Source organism: Populus euphratica, unplaced genomic scaffold, assembly GCF_000495115.2.
Source record: "Populus euphratica unplaced genomic scaffold, PopEup_1.0 scaffold1545.1, whole genome shotgun sequence".
NCBI classification, from domain to species: domain Eukaryota; kingdom Viridiplantae; phylum Streptophyta; class Magnoliopsida; order Malpighiales; family Salicaceae; genus Populus; species Populus euphratica.
In genome coordinates this window covers 1-17,176 of record NW_011501401.1, presented here as the reverse complement: position 1 = coordinate 17,176, position 17,176 = coordinate 1, and the positions used below count along the sequence as shown (strand labels likewise).

The 17,176-nt window shown below is 35.4% G+C and overlaps 2 protein-coding genes and 2 long non-coding RNA genes across 4 annotated transcripts in view; 3 read left to right on the top strand and 1 right to left on the bottom strand.

Moving 5' to 3' along the window:
• Window positions 1–244, top strand: part of LOC105117848 (uncharacterized) — a 752-nt gene extending 508 nt beyond the window's left edge. Inside the window, exon 2 of the long non-coding RNA XR_840823.1 lies at window positions 172–244. This is a non-coding gene — a long non-coding RNA (uncharacterized LOC105117848). The remainder of the gene's footprint in view (window positions 1–171) is intronic.
• Window positions 1–17,117, top strand: part of LOC105117851 (putative disease resistance protein RGA4) — a gene marked incomplete at its 3' end in the record, with an annotated part of 35,327 nt that extends 18,210 nt beyond the window's left edge. The window contains exons 3-5 of the mRNA XM_011015626.1: window positions 3,068–4,845; window positions 12,207–12,268; window positions 16,675–17,117. Coding sequence (XP_011013928.1) covers window positions 3,068–4,845; window positions 12,207–12,268; window positions 16,675–17,117 — 2,283 coding nt within the window. The remainder of the gene's footprint in view (window positions 1–3,067; window positions 4,846–12,206; window positions 12,269–16,674) is intronic.
• On the top strand, window positions 6,253–9,307 carry LOC105117849 (pentatricopeptide repeat-containing protein At2g35130-like). The gene is made up of 5 exons (XM_011015624.1): window positions 6,253–6,550; window positions 7,068–7,252; window positions 7,340–7,572; window positions 7,884–8,133; window positions 8,750–9,307. Exons 1-5 carry the CDS (start codon window positions 6,438–6,440, stop codon window positions 9,010–9,012), a joined length of 1,044 nt encoding a protein of 347 aa, XP_011013926.1. The 5' UTR covers window positions 6,253–6,437; the 3' UTR covers window positions 9,013–9,307.
• Window positions 14,858–15,416, bottom strand: LOC105117850 (uncharacterized). Its single transcript, XR_840824.1, has 3 exons — window positions 15,406–15,416; window positions 15,224–15,309; window positions 14,858–15,129 (listed from the first exon to the last, which is right to left on the bottom strand). It is a non-coding gene; the product is annotated as an uncharacterized LOC105117850 (long non-coding RNA).
• Window positions 17,118–17,176: the final 59 nt, after the last annotated feature.

The following is a 17,176-nucleotide window of genomic DNA, read 5'->3' as shown; positions in this document are numbered from 1 at the left end:
TAAAAATAAGGCATTCCTCTGTACTATGGTTTGAAATAAGACATCTTGGCTATTTGGTTGCTCAATGAGCCACTTCTTACTAACTTGTGCACCATATTAGCCTGTGTCAAATGGGGTTGCTCTGCTCAACTTTTTTCTTAACAGTGCTAAATCAAATGTATTTTGTTGCAGTGGAATGGGTCCTGACTTTTGAGTTTTGGTTCGGAAAAGTAGGAAGCAAGCAGAACAATATCATAGACTGTACCCATCTTCAAGATTTCTTTATTGTTTTGCTTAACGTTTGTTTTTCAGCTCTTCTTTTAATGTCACTGATAAGTGATAAGGTTGCTAAATTTTCATGGCTTATCTTATGAATGGTGTGTGGGCATCCTTTTGATGTCTCTATACAAACTCATGTACATAACTCCTCTAATGCTTGATGGCCTGGTTAAGATAATACATCTGGAAAGTACTTATTGAGGTTGTCTGTATACAAGACTTGTTAAATCGTGAAGGTTGTAACTTGTGAATTTTTATGATAGTAGGAACCAATTCCTGTCGAACAACTTGTGAGGGAAACTGCTGTTGTCATGCAACAATTCACTTCATCTGGCTAAACCACGGTATCCACCACAAGGAAATAATAATAAATGAAGAATCTCACCAAGTCACATACCCCTCTTCTTCCCCTAATAGACCTTCTGATCTTTTATACAAGAACTTTCCTCAACAGTCCAACCCACAAAACTAACGACTAAAGACTTCATGCATAATAAGCTTAAGCTACACAATGTACTCTAGCTGTCTCTGTTTTGTTTGTCTTCTGTGCTTTTCTGGGAGCCAAGACAACCTATTCAACCAGGCCAAGAACTATGAAGGGTCATCTGATGTAGTAGACCTTCAGTGCTTTGTCTGACGATATTTTATAACCTAGCTTTCGTATTAATCAAGTTGGACTCTGTTTCTTTGCAATTAGTTTGGATGGACAGATATATATTACCATGATCCAGTTTGTAAGATTAGTGGAATAACATAAAATGAAGAGAAGAAATAGAGAAGCTGATGAGAAGCAGGAATTTCAGTAGAATGCTATAATCAGTTGTCCCTATCAGATACATTTCAGTAGACACGACAGCATTCTTAACCTAAGCCTAGAACTCGGTGGAAGAAATTACTTTCCACAAATAATAATCCTTAGCCTAGAACTCGGAAGAATTGAAAAGCACGAGTGTTTCACCTTTGGAACTCAAGATGGCATGTCATTCTCAGTAGAACTAGAAACATACAACCAGGACTAGACTGAAAAGCTACAATAATACAGGGACTGAATTGAAGTGTTAAAAACAGTACAGGGACTGAAACAAAAGTCAACCCTCATCACCAAACCCTAAGTACATAAACTAACTGAACCAGCAGCCTCCTTCCACTCACACTCTCTTCTCTCTCTTTTTCAGTTCATCCTATCATCATTGTCTCTTTTTTAAAAATAATTAAATTAAATTAAATTAAATTAAACAGACAAATGGCAGAGGCACTTGTATCGCCAATTTTGGATCAGTTAAGCGCCGTCGTTGCTCAACAGGTAATTACTTGCATACAATTTGCAATGATCTAATTAACCCATACATGAATAAGAAATATAAAAATGAAGTCTCTTTTTCTTCCTTTATTAGAAAAACAAAATAAAATATCAAATCCTCAGATCTAGATTTGGATTTTATTAAAGAAATTTCTTTTTGTTGTTTTATTGTTTTTCATATTTCTGGAAATAATCTAAGCAAATATTCTTAGAAGGAAAATGGAGTTGTCGATCCTCTCATTAAACTGAACTACTAAGGGTAAAATAATCAATCAGATGTCAAAATAATATGTTCCTTTTATTCTCTATATTTCCAAGCTTATGTTATATATAGGTTTGACTTCGAACAATTTAAGATTCATTTTCTTCCTTCTTGTATAGTAGCAGAGTGCAGACATAGATATCATCATGATGATGTTAAAAAGAAATATTATTATTTTTAATGTAATGGTTTTTAATAAATATTTTATATATAAATTATTAATATAGCGAATCCATTTCACTGTAGTGTCAACTACTGCGAAAAAAAGATAAATAAAAATTATTTAATCTATTAATTACCAAAAATTAAAAATAAAATTAAAAACTTGTAGTGAAATCATGGAAATGTTTGCTCTGCCTGAACTTCTTTATCTTTTCCACACTAATAGGTACGAGAAGAGGTGAGCCTAGTAGGGGATGTGAAGAAACAAGTCGACAAGCTGAAAAGCAATCTCCTTTCTATCCAATCTGTCCTTGAAGATGCAGATAGAAAACAAGTGAAGGATAAGGCTGTAAGAGATTGGGTAGACAAGCTCAAAAATGTATGTTATGATATGGATGACGTGCTAGATGAATGGAGCACTGCAATTCTTAGATGGAAAATGGAGGAAGCTGAAGAAAATACTCGCAGCCTACAGAAGATGCGATGTTCCTTCCTGAAATCTCCTTGCTTTTGTCTCAATCAAGTGGTTCGACGTCGCGACATTGCCCTTAAGATCAAAGAAGTATGTGAAAAAGTGGATGACATTGCCAAAGCGAGAGATATGTATGGCTTTGCTCTGTACAGAGACACTGATATCAGAGTCACCGATGAACTCCAGCGACTAACAACTACCTCCTTTGTTGATGAATCAAGCGTGATTGGTCGAGATGATGAAAAGAAAAATGTTGTAAGCAAGTTGTTGGCTGAAAGTAGTCAAAAAGCACGGGACGTGGATGTCATCTCTCTAGTAGGGCTGGGCGGAATTGGAAAAACAACTCTCGCCCAAGTAGCTTTTAATGATTCTGAGGTTAAGGCTCATTTTGAGAAAACGATATGGGTGTGTGTTTCAGATCCATTTGATGAGGTTAAAATAGCAAAAGCTATCCTTGAGCAGCTTGAAGGGAGTGCACCGAATTTGGTTGAATTGCAATCCCTTTTGCAAAGGGTTTCTGAATCCATTAAGGGTAAGAGTTTCCTTCTTGTCCTTGATGATGTATGGACAGAAAATCATGGACAATGGGAAAAACTGAAACCATCTCTCACAGGCTGTGCACGAGGAAGCAGAATTCTAGTGACCACTCGTAAGGACGCTGTGGCAACGATGATGGGAAGTACTGGCCACCGGATCAACATTAAGGAATTGTCCGACGAGATGTGCGGGTCAATATTCAATCATGTTGCATTCCAGGAAAGAAGCAAAGATGAGCGGGAAAGATTGACAGATATCGGCGAGAAAATTGCAAACAAGTGCAAGGGCTTGCCTCTAGCTGCCAAGGTATTAGGAGGTCTAATGCAGTCTAAAAGAACAAGAGGAGAGTGGGAACGTGTTTTATCTAGCGAACTGTGGAGGCTAGATGAGGTTGATAGAGATCAGGTTGAAAGACGAATATTTATACCTTTGCTTTTGAGTTACTACGATTTACCTTCTGTGGTAAGACGATGTTTCTTGTATTGTGCCATGTTTCCAAAAGACTACGAGATGGGAAAAGATGAGTTGGTGAAGATGTGGATGGCTCAAGGTTACCTCAAGGAGAATTCAGGTGGAGATATGGAGCTTGTAGGGGAGCAGTACTTTCAAGTCTTAGCAGCGCGCTCTTTCTTCCAAGATTTTAAGACGTATGGTCGAGAAGATATCGGATTCAAGATGCATGATATAGTGCATGATTTTGCCCAATATATGACAAAAAATGAATGTCTAACAGTGGATGTCAATACACTTGGAGGCGCAACAGTGGAGACTTCAATTGAAAGGGTTCGTCATTTAAGCATGATGCTGTCAAAGGAGACCTCTTTTCCGGTGTCCATTCACAAAGCAAAAGGTCTTCGCAGCCTCTTGATCCATACTAGAGACCCTTCGCTTGGAGCTGCACTACCTGATGTATTCAAGCAGTTGACATGCATCAGGTCATTGAATTTGACAGGGTCTTCAATCAAAGAAATACCAAACGAGGTAGGGAAATTGATACATTTGAGACACCTCAATTTGGCATATTGTGGAGTGTTGGGGTCCCTGCCAGAAACTATGTGTGATTTATGCAATCTGCAATCCCTAGACGTTACTTGGTGTTATTCTCTCAAGGAATTGCCCAAGGCTATTGGAAAACTTATCAAATTGAGGCATCTCCGAATTGATGATTCAGATGTGGCCTTCATACCAAAGGGAATAGAGAGGATAACATGTCTTCAAACATTAGATGTATTTACTGTGTGTGGTGGTGGTGAGAATGATAGTAAAGCAGCTAATCTAAGAGAATTAAAAAACTTAAATCACATTGGAGGGAGTCTTGTTATACGGAATCTAGGAGGAGGTAAAGAAGATGCGAGTGACGCTGCAGAAGCACAACTCAAGAATAAGAAGCGCCTGCTTCGTTTGCGATTGGTTTTTGACTACAACCAGGAGAGCGGCATTTTAATTGAAGCTTTAAGGCCTCCGTCAGACTTGGAAGATCTAACCATAGATGGGTACGGAGGGTTGGATTTGCCAAATTGGATGATGACATTAACCAGATTACGGGGGCTTTCACTCGTTCATTGCAAAAACGTGGAGGTCTTGCCTCCGTTGGGAAGATTGCCCAACCTTGAAAGCGTGGTATTGAACTCGTTGAAGGTGAGAAGGCTGGATGCTGGATTTTTAGGTATAGAAAAGGATGAGAATGGCAGTATTAATGAAGGAGAAATTGCAAGGGTCACTGCTTTCCCCAAATTAAAAGAACTTCGCATTTGTAATCTCAAAGAAGTAGAAGAGTGGGAAGGAATTGAAAGGAGAGTGGGAGAAGAAGATGCCAACACAACTTCAAAAATATCCATTATGCCACAACTTCGACTGTTGAGAAATAGTAATTGCCCGTTGTTGAGAGCACTACCAGACTATGTTTTGGCAGCGCCTCTACAGGAATTGGAGATAAGTGATTGCCCAATTCTAAGGAAACGTTACGGGAAGGAGGAGATGGGTGAAGATTGGCAAAAGATTTCTCACATCCCAAACATTTATTTTTTTTGATAAATAGGTGAGAAAGACAGAACTCTTTAGTCTTGAGAACCAGCAGGAACAGAATAATTGGTTGCTTTAATCTAAGGAAACGCTACGGGAAGGAGGAGGAGATGGGTGAAGATTGGCAAGATTTCTCACATCCCAATCATTTCTATTAGATAATATTCATGTTTCATATTGTTGACTTTGATTGTATTTCCTATTTACCATTTATTCTATCAAATGCAGCTGCGATATATATACCCCTCTCACATCCTCTCTCTCTCTCAACGTATATAAAATAATATGTAATTCATATGTTTATATTTAAAGAATAGTTAATACTGGCTGGAAGGTTGAGGTAACTTTTTTATTTAATTATTGAATTTTACATGTTAAAAAATTAATCTAAGATGAAATTATCTCTCGCTCACGTGAAGCTTATTCCTTACTTAAATTCTCCAAATGCCACTCTAAAAAAATTGCCTTTGAAATTTCAAATACTGTAACTCATATCTATAATTATTTCTCACATCCTCTCTCTCTCTCTCGCTTTTTTTTTTTTTTATGCCTTTATCTACCTTCAAACAAGCCAATGATTTTGATTAAGCAACTGTTTCAGTGGATTAAATCCAGGAAATTCTTAAACCTCAGTTTCAGTGGATTAAATCCAAATAAATGAGAGAATGGTAGACTTGGAAGCTAAACCATTCATCTATAAGAGATGATACCCATCGATTTTGTGTATTAAATCCAAATAAAGTTATCTAAACCTAACACAACAACTTCAACAATAAGTATGATTTCTGCTAGTGAAAGGCAAGCCCCCTAGTACCTGTGCTTTCTAAATGCCATCACAGCCCCATTCAAAGAACTTCCAGACAGAGGATTCTTCAGACCAATAGTATTAATAACCATATGTTTTATGTTATTAATAAACCTAACACAAAAAATCTTCAACAATAATTAAATTACAAATCAACAAAAAAATTCAGCAGCAAGGCCTAATTAAGAGTTTACCCATCTTTACTTTTTATAAAAATATGGATGATTTATTGTGAGTCAAGTATTTTTATTTTTATAAAAATTTATATATGCAGTTCTTTAAATATATTTTTCTAGTTCCAAAAATATAATAAATTAAAAAATTTATATATACATGTAATTAAATAAATTAAAAATTATGTATATTAATAAATAAATAAAAATTTGTTAATAATACTTGAAAACAAAACTGGTTCCAAGCCTTCATTGAGCTCGATGTAAAGAGGACCAACCTGCCGTCATAAAAGCCCAATATACTCCATTGTAAAAGCCCTCGTAGGAAAACACCTTCTTCTCCAACAAGAAAAGCAAAGTTAAAACCCCAGGTAAACATCCCAGTCTTTCTCTCCCACACGCTCGCATTGTCGGCTTTTCCTCTCTGCGTCTTCAAGCAATAAACCATGGGTGATAGCCAGTACTCCTTTTCTCTCACTACTTTCAGTCCTACAGGAAAGCTAGTACAGATTGAACACGCATTGACTGCCGTTGGATCAGGCCAAACTTCTCTCGGAATGTACTGTTGCAATTTAAGCTCTCTCTCTCTTTTTTTTTCTTTCTCATTTTCTTGTCATTTTAGAATGTACTGTTGTTGATGGGTGCTTAGATACTATGTTGTTGGCCGGAAACCGTTTTGTTTTTTTGCGTTTTTTGTAGTTTAATCTTGCAAATTTTGATTTTTGTAGTTTAATCAGATAGTTTAGACTAATATTTCATTCTGTAATGAAAATACAACCTATACTCACAGCAGTTAAGAATTATTACTGAAGAAAGGGAGAAGATATTTGGTTTAGAAAGGGAAAGTTGACAACTTTTCTTCTTCTTTTTTAACTAGGTTTTCTGGTTTGCATTTCATGTGTTTGCTATTGTGATTAAAAGTAGTTTTAGTGTCTCTCTTTGTCCAATTATTTTGAAGTCTAAAGCATCCTTTATATGGATTTTATTTGGTTGCTTCCTCTGTGTAATGGCTTTAAATTAAGAGGTGTGTATGTTTGTTGCTGGCAATTGTGTGTTTACTTGATTAGTGTTTGCAGGTTGCTTGTTAGATGCACACTGAATCATATTTTTATAGAATCAAGAATCCGGAATGGTCATTTCAGACGCAGAGAAAAGAATTCCAGAAGTGGAGATGTTAAAATGTGGAAAAGCGACAGGGTCTATATAGACAAACATGGCAAATGGCGAATCTTTGATCAGAAAAAGATGTCCAGGAAACGATGTAATACGGAGTAATTCACTCTGTGCTCATACATATAACTGCTCAAGCAAATATGGCTTCAATTATTAAGACATCTTTTATACCTAGGTGGCTCTTTGAGGGGACAAGGATGGAAATATGGATCTGGATTTGTTGATGGATTTTTCCCAGTGCTAAGTCCTGTTGCTCATCAGATTCTGAACTTTGTGTGGAAAGAAGTGGATCCGAATAATGTCTGGGCTGTTCTTGATACACTTCCTGTCACTCACGAGACTTGGGATGATCTTGTTAATGTAGCCTTCCAACTTCGTTTGAATAAACAATGGGATCCAATTGCATTGGTGAGTAAATCGTGCTTTATTTCTTTCATCATGTAAGGTGGTAGGCGATGGATTAAACCACATTGCACGGACATAGTTTTGTGGCAGGATATTTGCATAACATTTTTCTCTTCAATCATTAAGTGGTTTGTGCTGCAGTTGGTGTTTGGAATTCTCATATACCAGCATATTCCTACAACTAAATGAAACAAATCTCTTTACTGTCTCTATTTATTATATCGACATTTTTAAATTGTGAGTTCTTAATAGTTAATTCTTAATAATCTTGTTGGGTGTAACTCTAAAATTTTGTGTAACTCTAAAATTTCCAGATATGTCAATGGATATTGTACAATAGCTCCTTCCAGACTGATGTCATGTGCTCCAATTTACTAATAGATGCTTATGGGCATAAATCTTTGTACAAGAAGGCAGAAGAAACATATGTTGATCTTCTTCAAGCCAGGTGTATCCCTACTGAAGACACTTATGCCCTTCTTATAAAGGCTTACTGTGCATGTGGATTGTTAGAAAAAGCTGAAGCTGCCTTTGTTGATATGCGAAAGTATAGCCTTCCTCCAAGTATGTGTTTACCAATTCATTTCTTCTTAGCTTTCAGGGGAATTATATTTTCAAGAAGTTATTGGACTACAACCATTTCTTATAAATCAAAAATTTCCTCAACTTTTAAGATTCTTTTCCTCAAAAATTGATTTTTTGTGGGGTTATATTCGTTTTAAATTTTGAAACCTCGCTCAATTATTGCACAGAGCTGTATTTATTTTTTCTTTTCGGGGGTGAAGTATACTAAACGTAGAAAAAGAGAAGATTGGTTCATGGCCTGCATATTTCTTGTTGCTACTATACTAGTAGTGATTACTACTCCTTATCTACATCACCATGCTTAGAGAATGGTTGATTAAACCAGTAGGGACCCCTTGCTAATTTAGCTAGATTGGAACTGGATTAGGCTAGAGGCTCCTGGATGACAAACTTTCTTCTGTAGCTTTCCTTTATGAGAATGCGTGGGTTATTTCTCTTCTTTTTGTGGTGGTGAAATACAGGGCATTAGTTCTGCTTTTGTGTTTCATTCTCTTATTTACAAGTCTCAGATTTTCATTTTTCAAGCTGTTCTGTTGATACACTTGCATGCACATTCAAGGAGTGAAAAGTGAGCGTATACTCTAATTTTGGCCAGGTGCAATTGTATACAATGCTTGTATTGATGGGTTAATGAAGGCTGGAACCCCTCAAAGAGCAATTGAGATCTTTCAGCGAATGAAAAGTGATGGCTGCCAGCCCTCTACTGACACATATACACTGTTGATCAACCTTCATGGGAAGGTAAGCTCAGTGGTATTTGGTTCTGAATTATTCTGCAAATCTGATCTTCTTGAAATTCCTATGGGAGAGCTGGCCTTCACGAGGGTAAGATGCGTATGGGATAGCTGGCCTTCATGAGGGTAAGATGCTTGAACCAAATAATATCAATGTACTTCATCAAGTGAGAATTGTAGAATAATTAAGCTCCAGAGAATTTGGGAGCAGTTTGAGCATGTAATGGTTTAAAAACGTTCGGATCAACTACGAACTTGAAGGGATCTATATTGCAACATTGGATTATATTTGGGAACAGTGTTCAATTTTATTCTGGAGATCTGCCATAATCTTTCTAAGATTTCCTAGGAAACAAGATAAAGTTGTATGAGATATTATCAGGCTATCAGCATTTCATCCATTTGCGACACCTTTCCTACTTGGATGAAGTTCCTCTTGCTTTTCGAATATGCTCCTCGTAATTTTGGCTTAATGATTTGGCTGCTCCTATTTGTTTTTTATATTAGTATCTTAGAATTATTTAAAAATATATAAAAAAAATTCAAAATCCCGTGAAACTTTTGACGCGTTTACAAACTGCTCTGTTTTCATCATGGACCCATCATCTCTGGACGAATTTTTTCCAAGAATTGCATGGAAATTTCAACAAATTGAAAATTTCATTTCCAAGAGTGGCGAGGAAACTACCATAATTTACCGTCAAAGGAAAACACCCCCCACCGGCAGCCCACCAGCCCATCCGAGGGCCCTCACTGCGCACCAGTCACTAGCAAGTGGGACCACCACGAAAAGTCAGCACTCATCAACTGTCGGCCTAATGGGTTTGTTGACACGTTGACCCACCACCATATCCTCTCTTTTATTTTTTTATTTTGGGAAAATGACATCTTGTTTTTCCTCTAATTATCATGTCATTCTCGTTTGGGTTACAAACAATATACATTTCCAATTAGATCCCCCATTTTTCAAAGAACAATCATTAGATGAACAAAAAATTTAGGCTCCTCAGGACAAAAGGAGTTCCTCTTATCAAGTATCACAATGTTAATAAATATCAATTTAAATAAATAATCAAAGACATTAAATATCATGTCTCTTTTTGTCTCTCTTTTTTCAAAGTTTCCTCTTTTTTTTTTATCATGAAAATCTATTTTTTTACTAATTATTTAATTATATCCACAAATAACAGTATAATTACATCCATGTATTGATCAGCATATATTGAGTTAGAGAAACTCCAATTACCTTTAATAAGAGATTTTTATTATCATTAGATATTTTTAATGCAATACTTTTTTGTTGATGTCAAAAGTGAAATTCATAACAATAATATTTAAAATATTATATGATTATTTAATAATCTCTCGTATTAAACATTGTATTCTTAAAAATTAAAATAGAAAAGTTTGTTTTAACATGAATGGGTTTTTTTGTTTAATTTATGATATAAAAGCAAAAAGAATTCTTTTAACATGGAGAGGATTTTCTAAGAATATGTAAAATATGTAATTGGATTGAAATCTTATCATAGAACATCTTAGACACTTTCTATGGAAAATATGTAAAGGTGCCCGTCAAAACATTTTCCAAGAAAAATTAATACAGTAATTATTTTTATTGTTATTGTTGTTGTTATTATTATTATTTCATTAGGAAGTTTTAACAAAGAAAACCGAAAAAGGCAAAACAAGAGTTTCCAATTCTCTTTAAACTGAACTATTAAGGGTAAAATAATCAATAAAAAGTTCAAAGGATTAGCGAGTGAGTGTTTGGTGTGAATTCATTTACCTGCACCACCTCACCAAGGCCTGGACAAACAGCCACTCCAAGGATCCATGTCGTTTATTCAATGCGCTTAATCTTGTGTGTGTGAGTGTCTGTAGTGTTGTCAGTGCCTCTGCTTCTTCATATTTTTCAAGGGAAGTGTCTCTAATTTTGATTTTTCTATTTTATTTCTTGTACTTCCATTACTTTTTTTATATATTTAATTGCTGTTTTTATTTTTTAATTGATGATTGTATCTATATTTTTCACCATTAGATGTCTATGTTTTAAAGTTATTAATGACATGTATGATTAATGGGTATGTATCATCCTTGTTATGGAATTCATCATTCATAAAATCTAAGATAAAAGAAACCAAAATTTAAAAGTACAAGAAAAGGATAAACAAAATTATTATTTTTTCATCATAAAACAATGACTTCGTGTGTATAGTAAGCAGTGCAGTTAGGAATTGTAGTTTGGGAATGTCAAATTAGATAAAAGATTTTAGAGGGAGGGACAAAATTTTAAATTTTTTATTTTTAAAGATAAAAATCTAATTTATTGAAGAAAAAAAAACCATGTTGGCTATTTTCTCTTAGTGCCAACAATCGAGTCTCGACGGAGTCGTCGATCTCTTCTTTCATATCCTAACGTTTGAAGGGTAGACAATTCAATGTACTAAACATGAGAATATCAACCATGTTGCTTGCATTTAGATCTTCTACATCAAAACCTTGTTTATACAGGGGACATGAACGCTAGCTATTATTAAAAAAAAAAAATTCCAAAATCTCAACCTAATACCGCAGAAGGCCATCATCTGTATCTAGACATACTAACATGCAACTCGCACCGGGTTGCATAATTATTATTTGCAATCACCATCCTAGTAAAGATCAAGCAACTGTTTTCTGCAATTCACAAGAAGAAATTTAGCACCAAATATTATCATTATCCGCGCAAATAAAACCTCGGTTACAGTAGATTAAGTCCAAATAAATGAGAGAATGGTAGACTTGGAAGCTAAACCATTCATCTAAAAGAGATGATACCCATCGATTTTGTGGATTAAATCCAAATAAAGTTATCAAAACCCAACACAAAAAATCTTCAACAATAAATATGATTTCTGCTAGTGAAAGGCAAGCCCCTGGTGCCTCTGCTTTCTAAATGCCATCACAATCCCATTTAAAGAAATTCCAAACAACCATTTAAATGGTGGTCAAGTGGTAAGGACTTGGGATCAAGAGATTTGATTCTTCTGTAGTCTCAGGTTCGAGTCCTTGATTACTCATATGATGACCACTAAAGACTTACATGGTCATTAACTTCAGGACCCGTGAAATTAGTCGAGATACGTGAAAGGTGGCCCGGACATCCATGTTAATCTAAAAAAAAAGAACTTCCATACATAGGATTCTTCAGACCAATAGATTTACTAACGGAAGACAATAAAATCAAACTGTGATATCAGAATCAATATAGATACCTCCATATTTGCATAATCCAACATAAAAAGGACAACTTTTATGTTTATGTCGCAACTTCAAGAGTTGAGAATTCATAAATGCCCGTTGTTGAGAGCACTACCAGACTATGATTTGGCAGCGCCTTTACAGGAATTAGACATAAGTGGTTGCCCGATTCTAAGGAAACGTTACGGGAAGGAGGGGATGGGCGAAGATTGGCAAAAGATTTCTCACATCCCAAATATTTATTGTCATGATATATTATTATAGATGAGAAAGACAGAACTCTTTAATTAGAACCGGCAGGAGCATGTAAATTATTCTACCAGTGTTAATCCTTAACGGTATAATATTTTACTATATTTTAACAAATCCATTTTAATTAATTATGTAAGTCATAGTTAGGTCACTGGGATTTTTGTCATTCGGAAAATGGAATGCTTATTTTAACATCTAGCATTCATGGGGTTGTTTTGGTTATGGCACGTTTGCTTTTGGTCTGTGTTTGACAGCTTGGGCTTAGAACATGCTGAAGAGCTGCTTCAGAGTGGGTTCCGATTTACTTTGTGCATTTGAAGGTTTTCCCTTAATATTTTTGGAATCAAATCGAAGGACAATCTGGTATAATCAAATGGAGGATTTCATTCAGTGTTGTATTAAGCACCATTTGTTTCATACACCTCCTTGCTGTAATTGGATTGAAATCATTTGTAATCTATTGTTGACCTGGATTTTATTTCCTACTTACCATTTATTCTCACATCTCTCTCTCTCTCTGTTTTTTTCTTTTTTCTTTTTTTTTTTAAAGATGATACACATTAATTTAGTGGATTAAATCATAATAAGGTTATCCAATAGATATGATCTCTACAAGTAAAAGACAAGTCCCCCAGTACCTGTGCGTTCCAAATGCCATCACAGCCCCTTTCAAGTTCAAGGATTCTCCAGACCAAACTTTTTATTAAGTGAAGGCCATGAATTCAAGATAGATAGCAATGCCTGAACCCAAAAAAAAAAAAAAAAAACACAGATTACCAAAACATAGATTGTAGACGTGATAACAATTTGAAATGGTGCGAGTACTGAATCACTACATTACATGGTAGAGGATTAACTATGACTTGTAATTTTAGCCTAGTACACCAGATCTTATCTTATGAGAACTTCGAAGTTATATCTGCTTGGACTCTAGTAGTACTACAATGAATTCTCTCTTTGGAATTACTGTGCACCCCAACCCACGTTACCTCTAGGAAATAATCATGCATCTCAACCCACGTGCAAGTGTATGATCGCTTATAGGCCTCGACCAGTAACCTCCTGGGAATTATTGTATACCCCAGCTAACATGTAAGTGTTCAATCATTAGTGAACCTCGAGTTGTCGGGCTCTTCTTCGTTATTTGATTATTGAAAGTGGTAATTAATTGCTCACCTGTTGATGGTTTCCAGGAATATATTCATCTTTATATATTCATGATATTAAAAAAATAATTTATATAATATTAATTATTAGTATTTTAATTTCTCTATCTTTTTTTTTTAATTTTTTTAATTTAATTTTATTTTATTTATGCAGCCATGGTAAAACAAACATACAAGTTATACTTTTCAATACCAAACTTATTTTGGAAAGCGCAAAACTCATGAGTTACACGTATTATTATGAGACTAATAAACTAAATTTCTATATCTAAATAAAGGAATCAAGTATTTAGTATTTTTTTTAAATAAAGGCATCAAGAATAAAAATAAAAATATTAATATATTAGAGGAAATTATAATGCTAATTATTATGTGTTTAAGAAAACTAGGTGAAACTCTAATATCTCAATTCACTGGATAATGGTTTGTTAAGTAATTATGTGATATATATTTGCATATTTAATTCTTAGGAACTATTGAATCTTAAAAATAATAATTCCATTATGTATTGAAAATTATATTTTTTTTAGGAGATAGTTTTTGTTTTATTTCTTTATTAGATAAGAAAATGATTTCTAGATAAAAGTATTTATATTTAGAATCTTATCTTTTAATCTCTGCAAAATTTAAGTATATACAAATACGCTTTAGCTGCTCTTTTCCATAAAATTATAATTAATATGGATATTGGTAAATTATAATTTTTTAATTAATATAAAAAAAGTATTTTTGAGATTTTTTTATTACAATATTAAATTGAGCTCACATAAAATAGTAAGAGTAATCGCAAGAGTCCGAGTGGTTGCAAGTCAATGCATTACTTTGCAAAGAGATGGGAGTTACTGAATAGACTTTAATTAAAGAGATTAGTAAAATGATTTTGCATTTTCAAAACCAAATTAATTATAGTATTATATTAATTGATTTAATATACGGAATCTAAACTTTAACCTCAGTGTTGTGCACATGTTTATGGTTTGCATGCATGCATGTACACACACATAGACAGATTTCAGTCGACCTGATCAAAAACTAATTATTATTATTTTATATACAATAATATTAATTTATTATTATTTTAAAAATAAATTAAAATATCATTAATTAATTCCAGTTAACCCACCTAACTTACTTTACTTGACTTGAATCAAGTCATGCTCCGGCCAGGCTTCATTAGCACAGTCTATTACCCTTGGAGAATAACAATCCTTTAAATCTCATCATAATATAAACAAAGGACACATAGGTGTGCAAGCTCATGCAGCAAATTATTAGAAGAGAGACTCAAAAAATAAAATACAAGTAAAGTAAAAACACATAGAGCAGTAGAAAACATTTCCAATAAAACTTTCAATCAACATTCATCACACGTTACACGCATATAAATAAGAACTAATGTTGCTGAGTTTATGGTTGCCGAAAACAATGCGGTAACCACATAATATATCCATGCAATTGGAAGCATTATTCATCAATGGTGATAAATCATCAATGATGACATATCATGATTTCTGATGTTCTTCTCCTGTTAGCCTTTGGTCAACGCCATGGACCTTGCTCGGAGATTCAGAAATATTCCCCTGAAAATGAAGGAAAAGATAAGGCCGATTTCATTTGCCGCAAAATCTAGTAAAGTGAATCAAGCTATGAGTAGGTTGGAGACAAAGGGAATACCAGCCGACTGCGATAAGGCTGTGGAAGATGACACGGAATTGCTGTGGCATGTACTGGTGATTTACCCACCCAACAACAGGCCAGAACTGCATTTTTTTCATTTATCAAAGTTTTATGACAATTAATAGACTTGTTATTTAATGTACCGAACTGATTTAACTGTAATCATAAAGGAGCAATACCGTCCATGACTCTAGCTGCCAAGGTATTAGGAGGTCTAATGCAGTCTAAAAGAACAAAAGAAGAGTGGGAACGTGTTTTATCCAGCGAACTGTGGAGGCCAGATGAGATTGATAGAGATCAGGTTGAAAGACGAATATTTATACCTTTGCTTTTGAGTTACTATGATTTACCTTCTGTGGTAAGACGATGTTTCTTGTATTGTGCCATGTTTCCAAAAGACTACGAGATGGGAAAATATGAATTGGTGAAGATGTGGATGGCTCAAGGTTACCTCAAGGAGACTTCAGGTGGAGATATGGAGCTTGTAGGAGAGCAGTACTTTCAAGTCTTAGCAGCGCGCTCTTTCTTCCAAGATTTTAAGACGTATGGTCGAGAAGATATCGGATTCAAGATGCATGATATAGTGCATGATTTTGCCCAATATATGACAAAAAATGAATGTCTAACAGTGGATGTCAATACACTTGCAGAAGCAACAGTGGAGACTTCAATTGAAAGGGTTCGTCATTTAAGCATGATGCTGTCAAAGGAGACCTCTTTTCCGGTGTCCATTCACAAAGCAAAAGGTCTTCGCAGCCTCTTGATCGACACTAGAGACCCTTCGCTTGGAGCTGCACTGCCTGATTTGTTCAAGCAGTTGACATGCATCAGGCATTGAATTTGTCAGGGTCTTCAATCAAAGAAATACCAAACGAGGTAGGGAAATTGATACATTTGAGACACCTCAATCTGGAATTTTGTGGAGAGTTGGGGTCCCTGCCAGAAACCATGTGTGATTTATGCAATCTGCAATCCCTAGACGTTGCTTGGTGTCGTTCTCTCAGGGAATTGCCCAAGGCGATTGGAAAACTTATCAAATTGAGGCATCTCTGGATTAATGGTTCAGGAGTGGCCTTCATACCAAAGGGAATAGAGAGGATAACATGTCTTCGAACATTAGATAAGTTTATTGTGTGTGGTGGTGGTGAGAATGAAAGTAAAGCAGCTAATCTAAGAGAATTAAAAAACTTAAATCACATTGGAGGGAGTCTTGTTATACGGAATCAAGGAGGAGGTAAAGAAGATGCGAGTGACGCTGCAGAAGCACAACTCAAGAATAAGAAGCGCCTCCTTCGTTTGCATTTGAATTTCATCGGAGAGAAAACAGAGTTGCAAGCGAATGAGGGCTCTTTAATTGAAGCTTTACGGCCTCCGTCAGACTTGGAAGATCTAACCATATCTGGGTACGGAGGGTTGGAATTGCCAAATTGGATGCTGACATTAACCAGATTACAGGAGCTTGAACTCGATGATTGTACAAACTTGGAGGTCTTGCCTCCGTTCGGAACATTGCCCAACCTTGAAGGCCTGGCATTCGGCACGTTGAAGGTGAGAAGGCTGGATGCTGGATTTTTTGGTATAGAAAAAGATGAGAAGGCCAGTAGTAATGAAGGAGAAATTGCAAGGGTCACTGCTTTCCCCAAATTGAAAAGATTTGGGATTACGTTTCTCGACGAAGTAGAAGAGTGGGATGGGATTGAAAGGAGAGTGGGAGAAGAAGATGCCAACACCACTTCAATAATATCCATTATGCCACAACTTCGAGTGTCGATGATTGCTAATTGCCCGTTGTTGAGAGCACTACCAGACTATGTTTTGGCAGCGCCTCTACAGGAATTGATCATAGAAGGGTGCCCAATTCTAAGGAAACGTTACGGGAAGGAGGAGATGGGTGAAGATTGGCAAAAGATTTCTCACATCCCCAAACATTTTTTTTGAATATTAGGTGAA

Bases quoted from the DNA above. Each gene is read 5' to 3' on its own strand.
- LOC105117849 (XM_011015624.1), top strand. From the start codon at position 6,438: ATGGGTGATAGCCAGTACTCCTTTTCTCTCACTACTTTCAGTCCTACA. The intron at 6,551-7,067 runs GTACTGTTGCAA...TAGTGTTTGCAG, and splicing joins GGCCAAACTTCTCTCGGAAT to GTTGCTTGTTAGATGCACAC. The intron at 7,573-7,883 runs GTGAGTAAATCG...TAAAATTTCCAG, and splicing joins AATGGGATCCAATTGCATTG to ATATGTCAATGGATATTGTA.